Source organism: Eptatretus burgeri, chromosome 15 (genome assembly GCF_056783735.1).
Source record: "Eptatretus burgeri isolate ZD-2024b chromosome 15, Ebu_testis_v1, whole genome shotgun sequence".
Taxonomy (NCBI): Eukaryota; Metazoa; Chordata; class Myxini; order Myxiniformes; family Myxinidae; genus Eptatretus; species Eptatretus burgeri.
In genome coordinates, this window is record NC_140975.1 from 25082426 (window position 1) to 25098113 (window position 15688).

Genomic DNA, 15688 nt, shown 5'->3' on the forward strand with positions numbered 1-15688 from the left:
GGATTCACCGTTATGATAGGACTGGATCTAAAACAATTTTTTGATAAAAATCTAGGATGCAGATCCTGAAACATAGCTGGGATAAGTATCAGCAACAGTGATGATTGATAACTTAACATTCTGTTGTAAGACGCACATTTACCTTAAAAGTGAGCTGCTTTTAAGTTTTATTGTCAATGATGATTTGGACTTTCTTCAACATTAATATAAGACCAATTACATTAAATATTTCCGTGTACTTTGTGATCCTCTTCTTTTTTTCATGCTGTGTTCAGGCCTGCCTTTCTTCCAGACCCAAGCGATGGCTCCTTGTACACTTTGAGTGGGAAGTTGGGAAAAGGCCTAACAGTAAGGCTCATTGTGATTTTAGCCCAATAAATGGTTGTGCCAAACATTTGCCAATTAATGGATTTCCAATTTATTTATTTTTCTGAACAATTCCTTCAATTACATTTGTTTTGTCAATTTTTTTTTTCTTCTTCTTTTTCTGATCTACCTTCTACCAACACCATTATAAACTGCAACCAAGGTTACCTGCGACGGTGCTTCAGATAAATGAATTGATTTAAACTTTTTGTTAATCCATTTTGTTTGCACACATTTTGAATTCCCACTTTGGACATACGACAACAGCAATTTGACAGAGGAAGGTTGATAAACTGATAACAGAGTGGAGGAAAATGGGCAGACAAGAGACAGACACGCAAACCACACTCGAGTGAGAAGATGAGGCTGCAGCAGGTTTCATGAGAGTAGAAAAGTGTATGACTGGCTATGGGAGACAACAAGACATACCGATGGGGCTCCTGTGTCGGAAAAGCTGGAGGGAAGAGCTTGAAATGACAGACTCAGGGAGACAATTCAACAGACAAGAACAAAGGAGGACAAAAGTGACGATGAATATGAAGCTTGGGCTTGGAAAGTATGGGCAACAAAGGGGTTGACGAGTGAATCATGACAACTTGCAGGCGCTTAAAAACCACACAATACATGGAGAGGGAGCTATACCGGAGAAAGTTTGCAGATAATTATAAGGCCAACAGTGTCTTTTGCAATGAAATAGGGGAAGGCCTTGAGAGTTTTGGACACCACCAGCCTCAGTGGGGGCAGAATATGATTCAGTGAGACCATCTGACGGAGGTGTGTCATACTATATACCACAACAGATTAATACCTTGTTCACCATTCTAAGCTGAGATCGGTCAACAAAGTGCTTGTAATGCAGTAATCCAAGTTGCTGTTGGGCATGTGGTCAACTTAAGACAAGTTTTGGCTTCTTCTATGGCCAAGGAACTCCATATGTATGTACTCCAGAGGTGAGAATGGAAGATACCATGAGGTGCTTCCTCCAGTAAATCTGCATGAAGTAAATGGTAATATTTGCCAGGCATCAATGTTGGTGGAGGGACAGAGTGAGAATGTTTGCTTGAATTCCAAGCATTGAATACCGAGACCCATGTCGTTGACTCGTTTCCTCTTTTTTTATTCTGTTCTGCACGAAACACATCATGATCCCTCCCTTTCCTACCTCTGAGATTTAAAACATCTGATGAGACCCTCTTCCTACCCTTCACCTGCATTTACACCAAAGAGGTCAACGATTGACCGTATCCTTGCCCTTCGTGTCCTCACCGAACGCAGACGAGAGTTTCGGCAGGGGCTGCTTGCAGCCTATGTTGATCTCTGTAAAGCGTTCGATTCAGTGAATCGGGATGTCCTCTGGAGGATTCTTGGTCTTCATGGGGTGCCACCGAAACTGATCGATCTGATGTCTGAACTCTACTCTGGTACTGAGAGTGCTGTGAAGTGTGGTGGTACCATCTCTGACTTATTTCCAGTTGTTACTGGAGTCCGTCAGGGATGTGTACTTGCCCCCACACTTTTCAGCACTTGTATGGACTGGATTTTTGGGAGGATGTCGGAGAGATCAAGTTACGGTGCATCGTTTGGCAATGTCAAGATCTCGGACCTTGATTTTGCAGATGATGCAGTCATCTTTGCGGAGACCTTAGATATCCTTTTGGGGGCCCTCGAGGTGCTGAATGAGGAGTCGGAGCCCTTGGGATTATGGATTTCTTGGGTCAAAACTAAGATCCAGGCTTTCGGTGACATCTTGGATGCTGCTGTCCTGTCTGTGTCTGTTTGTGGTGAGGATGTTGAGGTCGTGGATAGATTCACTTACCTTGGCAGTGATATTCATGTCTCCGCAGGTTGTGAGCCGGAGGTCAATAGACGTCTGGGTCGGGCCTGGGGAGTCATGGATTCACTGGATCATGGGGTGTGGCGCTGCCGGTACCTGTGCGGGAGGACGAAAGTCCGAGTCTTCAGGTCCTTGGTACTTCCAGTCTTGCTCTATGGGTGCGAGACTTGGACTTTGACCAAGGATCTGAGACGGAGACTTAATTCCTTTGGTACCAGGTCTCTTCGGAGAATCCTTGGCTATCGCTGGTCGGATTTTGTGTCCAACGAGCGGTTGCTGAGAGAGACTCGGATGAGATTTGTTACCCGCATAGTCCGTGAGCGTCAGCAACGGCTGTATGGACATGTGGCTCGTTTTCCTGACGCTGATCCTGCTCACCAGATTCTCTCAGCGAGGGAGTCTCATGAGTGGAGGAGGCCAGTGGGCCGACCACGTGCCTCATGGTTGCAGCAGGTTGACCATCATCTCAAGGAGATGGGGATGGGCCTGGCATCTGCCTGGGGGATGGCCAGACGGAGGCCCCTGGAGTACCGGCGGAAAGTGGACGCAGCGACGCGCTGTTCTGGCACATGCTCCCATACCTGACCTGACCTGACCTGCATTTCCTCCCCTTGTGCTGTGATGCATCTGTGCATTCTTATCCAACTGTTTTCCCTTTGCCCCCGTTCTGTCTGTTGACCCTTTGTCCTCTGTTAATCTGCTCCTCCATATACAACCTGCCTGCTCTGGGATGAGGAACCGTTTGGCATAAGGTTGAGTCATTTACAAAGCAGCAGATTTTTCAAGAAAGCAGGGAAGTTGGTTATAGTCACAGAAAAGACTATTCCCATGACCCTGCCTGAGGGATGCTGCCTTGTGATGCCTTCTGGAGTTCCAGAACAAGCAAGGGAGAAAATCTGCCAGATATTTGACACGAGGGCCCTGAATATTTATTTTTCATTTTAAAATGATATCTCGACTCCGGAAGAGCAAGGTTACAGGGTTAAAAGGCAATGCACTAACAGCAGAGTAATGGGGTCACAGGTAGACACAACAAGCAAGGGAATGAACGAACAATACAAGAGAGGAGAGGAAACAGAACATGGTAATCTGCAAGAGAGGGTTAATGAGGGTAAAAAAAAATGTGGGTAGGGACGGGGGGGGGGGGGGGAGGGTGGATGACATGAGACGGTAATTCAATGCTAATGCTTGAAGCCCTGAAATGCAGAATGTAATTGAACCGTCTGGAGGGCTGTTCCACAAATGGGAGAAAAGAGGAATGGAAGTATGGAGATGTGTTGTAAGCCTGGATTTTGGGAGTTTAACCAGGAGGGGGTCCACTAGAGAAATGTGTCCATCCTGGAGTTACTGAGGAGAGTTGGAGGACTGAAGAATGTCATCGTTGGAGAGCTTTATGAGCAAGACTGGGTAGCTAGACAGTATCTTAATCTTGGGAGATCTATATTGAGATTCTCTTGAGTTTTTCTTTGGGGGTCAGTGTATCCATGTATTGCAAGGAAAGCAGAAAGAACATGTCTGTAGGATGATCTACAGTGATCATCGACTCCTTCCCTCGCTTATGATCGAATGAAGACTGATCTATCTTTAATTAAACATTATTACATGAATAGTTGTTTGAGGAGGGTGGTTGGGCTTGGGTTGGGGGTGGGTTTGGGGGGTCATGGGGGGGGGGGTTAGTTCCATCATAATGAAGAGATACCCCCCCCCCCCCCAATGCACCTTTGACTTAGTTGTTCATCTATTTTTGCTTTGGCACCATCAGAATGCTGCTTTGGGAACAACCGATGAATTGCTAATCCGAAGTTTCCAAACTTTGCAGAAACTACCCTTCAGCATCCCTGAGCTTGTGCAAGCATCTCCGTGCAGGAGTTCTGATGGAATTTTGTACACAGGTAAAACCACATCCAACATACGATGGCTCGCTGAACAAGACAAGTACAATTGTACCAGATAATGCAATGTTTGATTGGTTTTGAGTGTACTTTATAACCTTGTACGTAGAAATTATATTCTTTTGTTTTTATCCTCTGCCGCGTGGCGGAAGGGGGATATTGTTGTCACCCAGGGCGTCCGGCTGTCCGTCCGTCCGGGCGTCAACATTTATAGCTGTGAGTGCGATAACTCATAAACTTCACCATATCGATTTGAAATTCGAATCACACATGTACCACCTGAAAAGGAAGAACCCTATTGATTTTGGGCGTGGCCGGATCCAAGATGGCCGACTGGGGCGGCCATCTTGAAAAAAATGTTTTTTGTAATAAATGGAAAAACGCTTATCTGATTTCAATTATTTGTGGTTACTACGTTCCTCACCCCTGGGGAACTTTTTCGAGATGATGACCAAATGGTGTCTTGTTTCCAATTCACCTCCCTCATCTGGAATATGTATGACCTTTTTCATTCAATGGCGGGGGATTCCCCATCTCTGATGGTATATTTCTTGTTTGTTTTCTCCATATCGTTTTATCCACACATTTATTTTATATGCCATTATGTAATAATTATATAGAAATTGATGAAAAGAAAATTGAAATCTTCAACACATGGAATTGAGCTACATCAGTATGTGATGTTGCAAATGAACCTAATTTGTATCGTTGTGTGATTTGTATAACTTGTGTTTATTTATGGAATAGTCTTTGAGGAAGATGGGGCAAGGTCCCTAACCCTAACCCTAACACCTCCTTTGTATATACGTACAGTACTAGTAATACCCATTCCCTTTGGGTATCACCAGCAACATTCATTGTGAGTCATCGAGGCAGAACTCGTCCCTCCACCAATGGTCTTCATCGTATGGTCTTCAGCTTTGTTTTATAATATAATCCTTTGTCCTCATCTTCTACAAATAAGACTATTGTGTGTTGAACTTAAACTCATTTTTCTGTGGTGAGTCTCAAGTTGTTGTTTTTGTGAGATACCTCCACCCGCGTGTGATGTAACAGGGCGCAAGGTTGATGTGTGGTTTGTGGTTGATCCAGCGACTGGCGAGAAACTGCAAACATTAACCACAACATTTTCTGCCGACATCTGCCCATCATCTCCTCTCCTGTACATTGGCCGCACCGGTAAGACTGAGGGTCAAGCCGACACTGTTTTCCCTACAATTTCATCCTTGGGATCATGGTGGCCGTGATGGGTGTGGGGAAAGTTTTTGGTAAGAAACCGTATGGGTTGGCCGTTGTGTGCGGCACAAAAATTAAACAAACTGGCCAAACCCCGATAAATGTTGCCGTCTCGAAAATCTCTCTCTCCCCTTATCCCAGTGCTTGGGATATCAGCGCAGGCCAAAGGGCGGCCGTTGCCGAATGCAAAGGGTGTTCAGCACTTTGAGTTGAATGCAGTCGCTCGTGGTTCATAAAACATTCCTGGGTTTCTGCAATCGGCCTTTCTAACCACTTCCCGACCCAACTAGTGGCTGATCATGCAAACGCAGATTGAGGAATTTCAAAACTGCAGTCCGGTGCTGAAGTGATAAACTATTTCTGTGTTGTTACCAAACATTAAAATGTGCAAAGTTCTCATGGAGGGGGGTGGGGGGGGGGTTGATTAAAGAAAGTGGGTAAAGAGAACGACACCTGCAGACCGGAGATACAGGATGCCAAGTCTTCTTCAAATGTTCATTCGACACTTTCGTATTTTGCAATTTGTAAACGTATATTTACTTTAGGTGCCTTTTTTTGAGCACTTCTTTATTTATTATCAAAGGATTCTGGCCTTCCGTTTCAGAATACACCATCACAATGTTCGACACCAAGACGAGAGAACTTCACTGGAATGCGACATATTACGACTACTCGGCCTCCATTCAGGATGTGCAGCAGCAATCGGAAAACAGTACGTCATCGAGAATATGGGAGTATACAGATGATGTCCGACAATTTGCTGTATTTCTATTTTCTGTCAGTTGAATGGCCTTTAGTATCCTTTGCCTGCTTGTGAACGGGATGACAGTAACATCCACTCTGATGGACGGCGTGCTCCACGATGCACCGTCCGCAATGCTTTGTGTACTTGGGGAGTGGTGCATCATGAAGCACGCCATTTTCCAGAGCGGGCGCCCAGTTACATGTTCCATTTGCAGTCTGGATGCTGTAATACTTACAAATAATTAGACGAAATGGTATATTTAGAAACGGTAGGTTGTTGGGGCTGTCCCTATCTTGTGAGTCAAACAATCCTTGGGTGGGTATAAGGACATCCACGACAATTGCCATGAACGTTTCTGTGTCCGAGAACCAATCCTGTATAGGTTTCCGCTCCATCGAAGGTTGCTGTATGTTTGAGCAGGAATTTGCATTTTGCCCAGGCTTACTTTTGAAAATAATCCAAATGGATATGTAACGCTCGTAACGGTGAATGTTAGCAAACAAGCCATCCAGCTTAACATAACCCAGAAGGACTGCACCCTGATTGATTCGACACCCCGCCAGCAAAGCACAAATCTGAAAATTTGTCCGGTCGGGAATCAAACCCAGACAAAACAGCTTATGGCAAATGTGCTATTCTGCCAGCCCTTCGGGTCCTGTGCTATGGCCATGTTCCAAACACAGAACGTTGTTTGGTTCACTTGCAGGGTTGAGCAAACACTGGCCGTTCAGTTCGTACTATGTTGCACAACATGCGAATTTGTTTGGATTGCTTTTGAAAGGAGTTGACCATTGTACGCCTGATTGTATTGGGTCGCCCTCAAGGTCATTCATTACCTTTTGTTCGAGAAATTTGCTGCACTATGGTATTGTTGTATCTCTATTCATCATTCAATTCATGTTATCACTAAAAATGGCAACAATAGTGATGCGTTGATGTGATAAATAAATAGGGTGCATTGTGGTTGTGCAGGGTTGGGCCACTTTGTATCAAGTGGCGATGGACTTGTTGTGACCATCGAAACAGAAAGCGGGGATGTGCTTTGGGCCCGGGACTATGGCTCCCCGGCCGTAGGGCTATATGTCTGGCAACGGCAGGGCTTACACAAAGTGCCTCGCACGGCCGTTGCTACGGAGACGCTCCGCTACTTGGCCTTCGTGTCTGGTGGGGCAGGCCGTATCACACACTGGAAGTATCCATTTCCACAGCAGGGAGCAGCAAACACCAAACTAATGTGCGTGGATATTATTTATTTGTCATTACTTCGTCTTGTGCTAATTACTACAAGATGAAGTAATGATAAATACTCCACCTCAGACTTTCTTCTACCCTCCATTTATTTCTGTCCTCTGTTAATTCGCATGCACCTTTTAAAAAATGATGACATCACATCCTAATCAAATTATTTCATGCATTTTCATCTTGCATTTCACAGGCCAACCCTGTACGTAGGAAAGCATTCCACAAGTCTGTACGCTTTGCCTTCACTGGTGCACGAGGGAGTACCAGTTGCGGTAAGCTGATGAGTTTATTGAGAACCTCAAACTACACTGTGGGATTTTTAATAACATCCACTACATGGATAAGGCTAGTCGACGGGATGCCTGGCTTAACATCATCTGAGGGCCGGCGCACTTGTGATTCGTCACCCTGCTTACGAAGCACCAATTGGACAGTCTGTAGTTGGGTTCATAATCAAACCCAGACAGTCCGCCGATAAATGTGCTCCACTTCCACCTTACTGTCAGAACAAATGGAAAGTTGAGATGTCTAAACAGTTATGGGCTGTAGAGGTAATTGTTTGAGGTATGCTAACCACTTTGAGATAACTTAAGGTATGCTAAACTTCGTGAGGTATGCTAACATTTTCAAGAGATCTAGTTTAGGAGGTAGAACAATGGATGCAATCAACAAGACATTGATTGAGGTATGTTGTTAGAGGTATGCTAACCATGGTGATTAGCGTACCTCAATCAACGTCCTGTTGGTTTCATCCATCATTCCACCTGTCCATTTGCGCAGATCGACACTAGCTTTCACCACCGAAACGAGTCATTCATTCGATATCAGAAATGCAACCAACAGATGAAAACTGTTAAGGAGAGCAAAAAATAGGACCACTGGACCTGTAGCTTATCTGGGCCCTGGCCTAATGTTGTAACCCAAATTTGGTAGCATTCTGACCAGTGTGACCACTCCTCATTTTCATAAATGCCAAGGTGAGCCAATGAAAAAAGCCAAGAATTCACAAGGTTTCGGAAAAGCGATGATAATAGAAAACCTAGACGCCAAGAAAACCTATAGAAAACTAAGACGCCAAGGTGAACAACGAATAGCCAAGATCTTGTGGAAAAAAGCCAAGGAGGGGTCACACTGATTCTGACTGGTGGGTCTGGAGAAGAAGATTTTTAAAAGGAATTTACATTATTTTTCCAAATATTGACCACAGCGGCCATTTTGACACACTTCCAATAAGGGGATCGGAATGACCTCCGCAATTTAACATCCTGACGCTGGCCTAATGATGCAACCCAAATTTGGTAGCATTCTGACTGATGGGTCTGGAGAAGAAGACTTTTGAAGAAATTTACTAAGTTGGCCATTTTGACCTACTTAAAGTCACGTGACTGGAATGAGCTCTGTAATCCCCGTTACCAGTCAGGCCGGAGAAGTCGAAATAGGAGACCGATGGACGGATGGTGCGCGATGACAGTACCTTATGTGGAATTTCAATTCCATATAAGCTAAAGATTCTACATCGGTAATTGTACAATTCATTGTAAACCCCATTTTACCCCCCAGCCTCGTGGTCACCACCTTCCTTTGCTTGAGGGACCCAAGACAAAAGATGTGACTGACACCGGAGGCGAGTGTCAAACGACGCCAAGCCTGCACGTTCCTCACCGCCGACACACTCACCTCCTGTCCAACCACTGGTTGCTTATTGGTAAGGCACAGATGCCGATTCTGGATTTTTTTAATACAGTATACAGAGTCCAGGCTTGTGGAAGAGTTAGAACAAAGAACAGACGAGGATCCAACATAACAAAAGGGACAGCATAAAGAGGAGGGGGAAATGCCAACAGCAGGGCCCAGGGAGAAAATAAATTGAGACCAACAACAAGCGATACACAGGTAAGGTTGAAAGGTAGGGGTTGGGGAGAATGCAGGGGGTAGATATGGTGAATACAGAAGTCTTTGCTTTTTGGGGGGAGGGTGTTAACAGTTGTAGAAAAGATCATGGGTTTTGGATTGGGGATGATCTGAGATGGTAGTGAACAGCTGTCTTGAAAACTTGGAGGAAGGAATGAGATTGAAGAGAATGTGGAAGTTGGTTCCACAGGTGGGAAAAAGAGGAATAAATGAGTAGTGGTGAGCAGTGATCGTGGATTTTTGAAGTTTCACCAGAAGGGGGTTGATGGTGTTCTATGTGTGATACCTGGGGGAGGGAGGAGTTTGGGGGACAAATCCTGCAGAGGGCAGAGTGTGCAGGACCAGAAAGGAAAATGAAGAAGACAGAGAGACCACCAACCTGTTGGTGATGGGAAAGTGACAAACCCATCGACTCGGCTTCGTCGTGGGGGATTCTAATGATCTTGAAGGCCTTGGTTTCCACGGTACCAATCTGACCAAGGTCTGAGGCGGGGTGCCAGCCTAGAGGGGAGAGCAGTACTCCATCAAGCTACAGATGAAAGCCTTTATCTGTAACTCTTTGTGTTTCACTGATATGCACTCCTGAACCGCTGGACGGAATGAGTTGGAAAGTAATGGTTATACCCGTGTGATTCCCGGGAAGCTTTCAGGCGGTTAAAAATGAATTAATAGCCTAGGGGATTCAGTTTATTCAGTATAGGGGTGAGATGGCAATTCACTCTGTGTAAATATTGTAACGGTCATGGGTCTTCAACGACTGACGCGCCTGCTGGGCAGTGAAGGGATGAGAGGTCTCCGTATCCGTCCATTAATTTCCACACGAACCAGCGTCTCAGACACATGACTGCAGAGAATCAGTCTGTCAGAAGAAGCCGAGCAAACCGTTACAGGCAATTCACTGTTTATAGCACTTTAATTGCATGGATCCTGAACAGTGCGACTTAACGGGTATTTTTCAATTACCTTCGTGTTTTGGAGTTAAGTTCCCAAATGACCACACGAGTGTTTGTGCCGTCCCTCGGGTGAACGTTAAGCTGGGTGTCCCATTTGCTGGCATTAGTTGGTGGAGGTTAGAATATCCCATGGTATCCTTCTTGAAGAGTAAGCAAATTCACCGCTACCCTGAACAAATGACAACTCCTGCTGTGACCTACTCGGAAGAACTTCAGGCCAGGCCAGACACTTTGTGAACGATTTGGGTGAAAAACTTTCTCCGGCTGACTCCACGAGAAGGTTGGAATAGTTGTGGCTGTTTAAGAACAACATAGTTTATCTTGGATGATAGCTCCACATCATATTCAGCGCAGGTCTGCATTATCGCATTTATGATGAGACGTTGTTGTTTATTGTTTTGCCCTGCTTTTTTTTGTGTTTGTTTGTTTGTTTTTTGCATCAGGCCACCATGAGATGCCTTTGCCTTCCCACACTGCCCTTCTTGATGTTCTTCCGGAGCCAGTGGCAAAGCCAGAAGAGAGCATCATTTCTGGCGAAGGACTCAGCCCATCAGAACAGGTGTCTGACCTTGTGATGGCAACCTGTGTTGTGTCCTCGTGCTTTTAATGTCCTCCTTTGTTAGAGCAAAATCCCCATTTGACCAGCAAATCAGCTTCAGCAAAGTTTGCATATGTTGCCAATTGTATATATGCATCATCGAACAATGCACTGCAGCATGTCAAACGTCATTAACCGTTTATTGACCTGTGCTGCATGTTTATCTGATTTTATTTTAGAGAACCACGATCGATGTCGTGGCATAATATATAATGGATCAAAATGAATTACCATCGATAGTTCGGTTGACTGAGAGTGGTCATGTCCCACACCACTACGGCTATATTTTCGGTGCCATCAAAAACGTGATCTCGTGAAACCAATGGAGTTGAAAACTCTCATCATTATTGAAATCTGCCATGATTAGGCCGAAACACAATACCCGATTGCTCTCACATTGCAGGTGGTCGATAGTCTCTATTGTTTTTGTTTTTTTTACTCCCTCTCCTCTAGTTTTGCTTCTTCAGCTCTCAATCTTCCTACTCTCCCCAGCAACTGCAAGATGGGCATGTTGTTCCTGTAACCCCCTATTGGTGAACCTTCCTGCATTATCATGCACACCGTATCGTGCACAAATGCAGGCTGAGTGCACACCTCAACTCTTTTATTTCTTGCTTCTCCTGTTTGTGCAACCGACTACCTGAGGCTGTTCAACCACACTCTTCTGTCCAGGGCTTCAATGAAATGGTGCTTCCCCATATCATACCCATCCCAATATCTTCTTCTTCTTCTTTCGGCAGCTCCCGTTAGGGGTCGCCACAGCGGATCATCCGTTATGATCCGCATAATGATTTGGTACAGGTTTTACGCCGGATGCCCTTCCTGACGCAACCCTGGTCGCCTTCCCATCCCAATAACCCATGATATTTTCCCATCCCATGATATTTTCACAATCTCTCTGACTCTCTGGAAAATCCTCTTTGTTGATTTTGTTGTCTTTGTGGATGACTCCACTCTCTGCCGTAACATTCCTCATTTTTCAGAGAGACAGGCAGCAGCCTCTTCCTTCTCTTCAAACCATGGCAAAATCACAACCTGGTCAAACTCTTGGAATATCTCTGTCAATCCTGACAAATCTCACACACTCATCCTGTCTCTATGAAAAGACCATCTCGCATATCCTCACATCCACTTCCAAAACATCCACTTTTGGGTCTCTCATTCTCTCACCGCAGGCAGGCACTCAAGATCTGCCAGTAACCACCTTCTGGTAAAAGTACCAAAATCAAGAATCATTGCTCTCCTTCACTCTTCTATTCCTCCATTCTCCTGACTTTGGAATAAACTCCCACACTCTCTTCAATCCAACTCTTCCCTCCAGGTCTTCAAAACAGCTGTTCACCACCATCTCTTATCTTCCCCCATCCAAAACCACGATCTTTTCTACCCCCGTTAATCCACCACATACCCTCCTCCTTCAATTTCCCTGTAGTGTAAGGACCTGAAAGTCCCTGTAGTGTCCATCTTGTTTATCCTGTGTACCCCACTCCATCCCTCTCCCTTCCACAGATCTCCAAATGTCTCTGTTCCCCACTGTTTTGTGCTCGCCTCTCCTGCCCCTCTTGTCTCCTGCTCCCATTGTTGTACATTCTGTGTATTAGCTCTTATTTGAGCCTTGCCATTGTATATATTTTTTTTAAAACCAAAAAATCATTGAAGACGTTGTCACTCAAACCTTTTGGCCACACCATCAGCCATGATCTTTCTTGGGCAGACCATATTTCCAAGATGGCCTCCGAAGCCAGTTGCCGAGTGGGCATTCTTCATCGTGCAAGACCTTTACTTGACCAATCTGAATCTCATGACAAACTACGAGGCCTTCATTCACAGCTTTATGGAGTAATGCTCTCCCCTTCTGGGTGTTGCCCCTGCCTAACACCTTGCCCTTCTTGATGTCATGGAAACCGAGGCTCTAAAAATCATTGGGTTCTCCCATGATGATTTTGAGTGTCTAGATCTGTTTCTGTCATATCTCAGACAGGTTGGTGACCTTTCTGTATTCTACCACCTCGTTTTTGGTCTTGCAACCTCTGCCCTCTCTTGTCTCGGTCCCTTTCAGGTTTCTGCAGGGCGCACACAATCTGCCAGTAACCCTCTTCTTAAACTCACAAAATCCAGGTTCACCTCTCACCTCCACTCATTTGTTCCTCTTTTCTCTCACCGATGGAACCAACTGCCCAGTTGATTCAGTACCATTCTTCCCTCCAGGACTTTAAGGCAGCTGTTCACCACTACCTCAGGTCATTCCCCATCCATACCCATGATCTCTTTTACCACAAATGAACCCATCCCCAAGCGCTCCTTTTTTCCAGGTTATTGTTAAAAAAAAAATTTCCACCTCTCCCTCACCTGATCTTTTTGTTTGCTCGTTTTAGGTCGGTTCATTCCTTTTCTGTTTCGTCCCCCTTTCCCCTTCCTCTTCTTGCTGTGTTTCATTTGGCCTGTGTATGTCCCGTATATGACCACCCCCATATGTCCTCCCTTTATCTTACTTTCACTTGTACTCTGCTGTTGGTGTCCCCCCCCCCTCCCCCTTTACATTTTGTTCCCTTCAATTCTGCTTCAGATCTGGTGGTGTTCCCGACTTCTATCAACTTGCATCAATTCAAGTCACAAATCAATCGTCCATATCTCATTTCGTCTTTTTATTTTTATTTATTCATCAGGTGGCCCCTCTTGGTTTTATTTACCTTTCCCCCATGATGAAAAACCCAATCAATAAAATATTACCTAACCTAAACCAACCATCTTACTTAAAGGTTCCTGTGTTTCTCCCCCCCCCCCCCCCATTATTTCTCTCCTCTTTTCCTTGTGTCAAACTGTGACCTAACTGTCATCTTGTTACCTTTTGACTTCTGCCATCGAAGCTGGGCGAAGGTTATGTTTTCACCGCTATTTGTCTGTCTGTCTGTCTTGTCTGTGAGTAGGATATCTCAAAAAATAAGGATGGATTTGGGCAAAACTCTGTGGACAGGTTAGGTTTGCGACGAGGGTGAATTGATTCGATTTTGGTGAAGATCTGGATCTGGATCTGGATATGGAAAATATCTTTTTTTTTTAAAAGTGATTCTTCACCATTGAGAGATACGGCCAAAAATGATTAATAGCACGATATCTCAAAAAGTGATGGACAAGTTATGATAAAACATTGTGGAGGAGTTGGTTCGGTGACGAGAACAAGCCGATTCGATTTTGCTTAAGGTCCGGATGCAGATCCGACCTATCAGTGGGATACAAGACGTAAACTGTTCAACCTGGTGGAGGTATCCGCTCTACCTAGTGCCGTTCTAGTCACCCTCTTTTCTATTCGTTTATTTATTTATTTTTATATTGCTCTTCCATGAGCCTCAATCTCATGTCACCATGTCACACAGTTGAGTAGCGTAAAAAGTGGTGAAGACTAATAAGTGTAACTCTTCCCTCAGAGTGGCACCTTCCCTCGTCCCACCTACTCCTCACCTTCCTCCCTCCCCCCCCCCACACATCACCTCCATAGGATCCACCTGTACACCTTCTGTCTGTTTAAGTGTGTTTACACAGAACACTCCTGGATAAATTGACGAGGACCAGTGGCTGTAATTCTGAGTTTTAAACATGTTCCTCTTATCTCACCCTTAGCCCTGAACATGCTGAGTCATTCTCTTTGGATCTTCTTTTTTAAGGAAGAACAGAAGAAGCAGAATGATGCTCATGGTGAGGAAGCGTCACGCACGGTGAACGATAGACTAAAAGAGCTTGCTCAAGCAGAAGAGCCACAAAACCCCTCCAGCATCCCATTCGGCCTGCCGGGGATGGCTCACTTTTGGACCATTGTGGCAATGTTTCTTGCTGCTGGATGGTTCGCTTTCATTGTCACGTATCCTAAGGTAATGAAAAATATTTTGGATTCCGGTTTATAAAAACCATCCACGTGTTTCATTTACAACCGTCGGCACAAATGCATGCGTTTTGAAAGGAATCGTCAAATTACCAAAATTATTATCTCATTGTGAGAGAACTGAGAGGAGTGAGAAGAGATTAAAATTAGGAGGTGAATACAATGAGGAGAACTGTTTCCTTGCATCTCAAATCTATTCCCCCAGACCATTCAGCAGCAGCAAAATGCTCAGCAGCAGATTTTACAGAAACAGCTTGAAGAGCAGCTTCAGCGGCTTGCTCTAGGTGGGAATCGCTTGTCCGAAAGTGACTCTTCATCTCGCACTCTTGACAACACTCCCGCAAACACTCCGCAGTCATCTTCACCCTGCACTTCCTGCAACTTGGATCACACGGCTTCATCGCATTCAGATGGCAACGGCTCTGGAACGTTGCAACTCCAGAACCAGGGTGAGTCTCGAGATACACCGTTCATGACACTTTGAAGACCAGTGTGAGCTTACGAAGACAACAAATCGTTTGACAGGCTCAGCACAATTTTTTTTGTGTAGACTGATAAAAGTAAAAATGGGGATCACAGTATATATCAGAGTTAGCGTACTCACCTTTGAGCTGTCTAGTCTGGCGTTCATTCATGGCCTGATGATAAACTGTTTTCCTCATTCTTTCACGGATGCCGTGCTTTAGATAGACGTCAAACAAGTTGTGTGGTGTGCTAGCAATCACTTGTGGATGTAAAAAAAATACCACAGCTACCATTTAAAAAGAGTAGACCATTGTGTGTCGGCACCATGAGGTGAGAAGAGGTGAGTTGCCTTCATCCACCATGGCCATGTTCTAAATTTCTGCTTTGGAGGTGGGTTGCCTTCACAGTACCCTGTGATGCAGTCGTGCCCCATCCAGCGTTAATTCCCAGCAATGGAAACCTTCCTGACATGTTCAGGGATGCCTGATGACACTTCTACCGGAGTCTGGACAAGGACAACAGCAATAACATGGGCACAATTGGGAAAACTTTTGACTCTGCCTCCCTTA

At 45.0% G+C, this 15688-nt stretch overlaps 2 protein-coding genes across 5 annotated transcripts in view; one reads left to right on the top strand and one right to left on the bottom strand.

The window, feature by feature from the left end:
- LOC147011766 (uncharacterized) overlaps window positions 1–15688 on the bottom strand; it is a 369804-nt gene that overhangs the window by 63200 nt on the left and 290916 nt on the right. The window lies entirely within an intron of this gene.
- The window catches only part of ERN1 (endoplasmic reticulum to nucleus signaling 1), a 67296-nt gene that overhangs the window by 30591 nt on the left and 21017 nt on the right, over window positions 1–15688 (top strand). For all 4 annotated transcript variants that reach the window (XR_015052046.1, XM_085858421.1, XM_085858423.1 and 1 more), the window contains 10 exons: window positions 276–348; window positions 4020–4092; window positions 5149–5271; window positions 5933–6040; window positions 7046–7307; window positions 7509–7587; window positions 8876–9020; window positions 10623–10738; window positions 14440–14643; window positions 14860–15103. Coding sequence is in view for 3 of the 4 variants with exons in the window: in XM_085858421.1 (XP_085714547.1) it covers window positions 276–348; window positions 4020–4092; window positions 5149–5271; window positions 5933–6040; window positions 7046–7307; window positions 7509–7587; window positions 8876–9020; window positions 10623–10738; window positions 14440–14643; window positions 14860–15103 (1427 nt within the window). In the remaining variant the exon portion in view is untranslated. The remainder of the gene's footprint in view (window positions 1–275; window positions 349–4019; window positions 4093–5148; window positions 5272–5932; window positions 6041–7045; window positions 7308–7508; window positions 7588–8875; window positions 9021–10622; window positions 10739–14439; window positions 14644–14859; window positions 15104–15688) is intronic.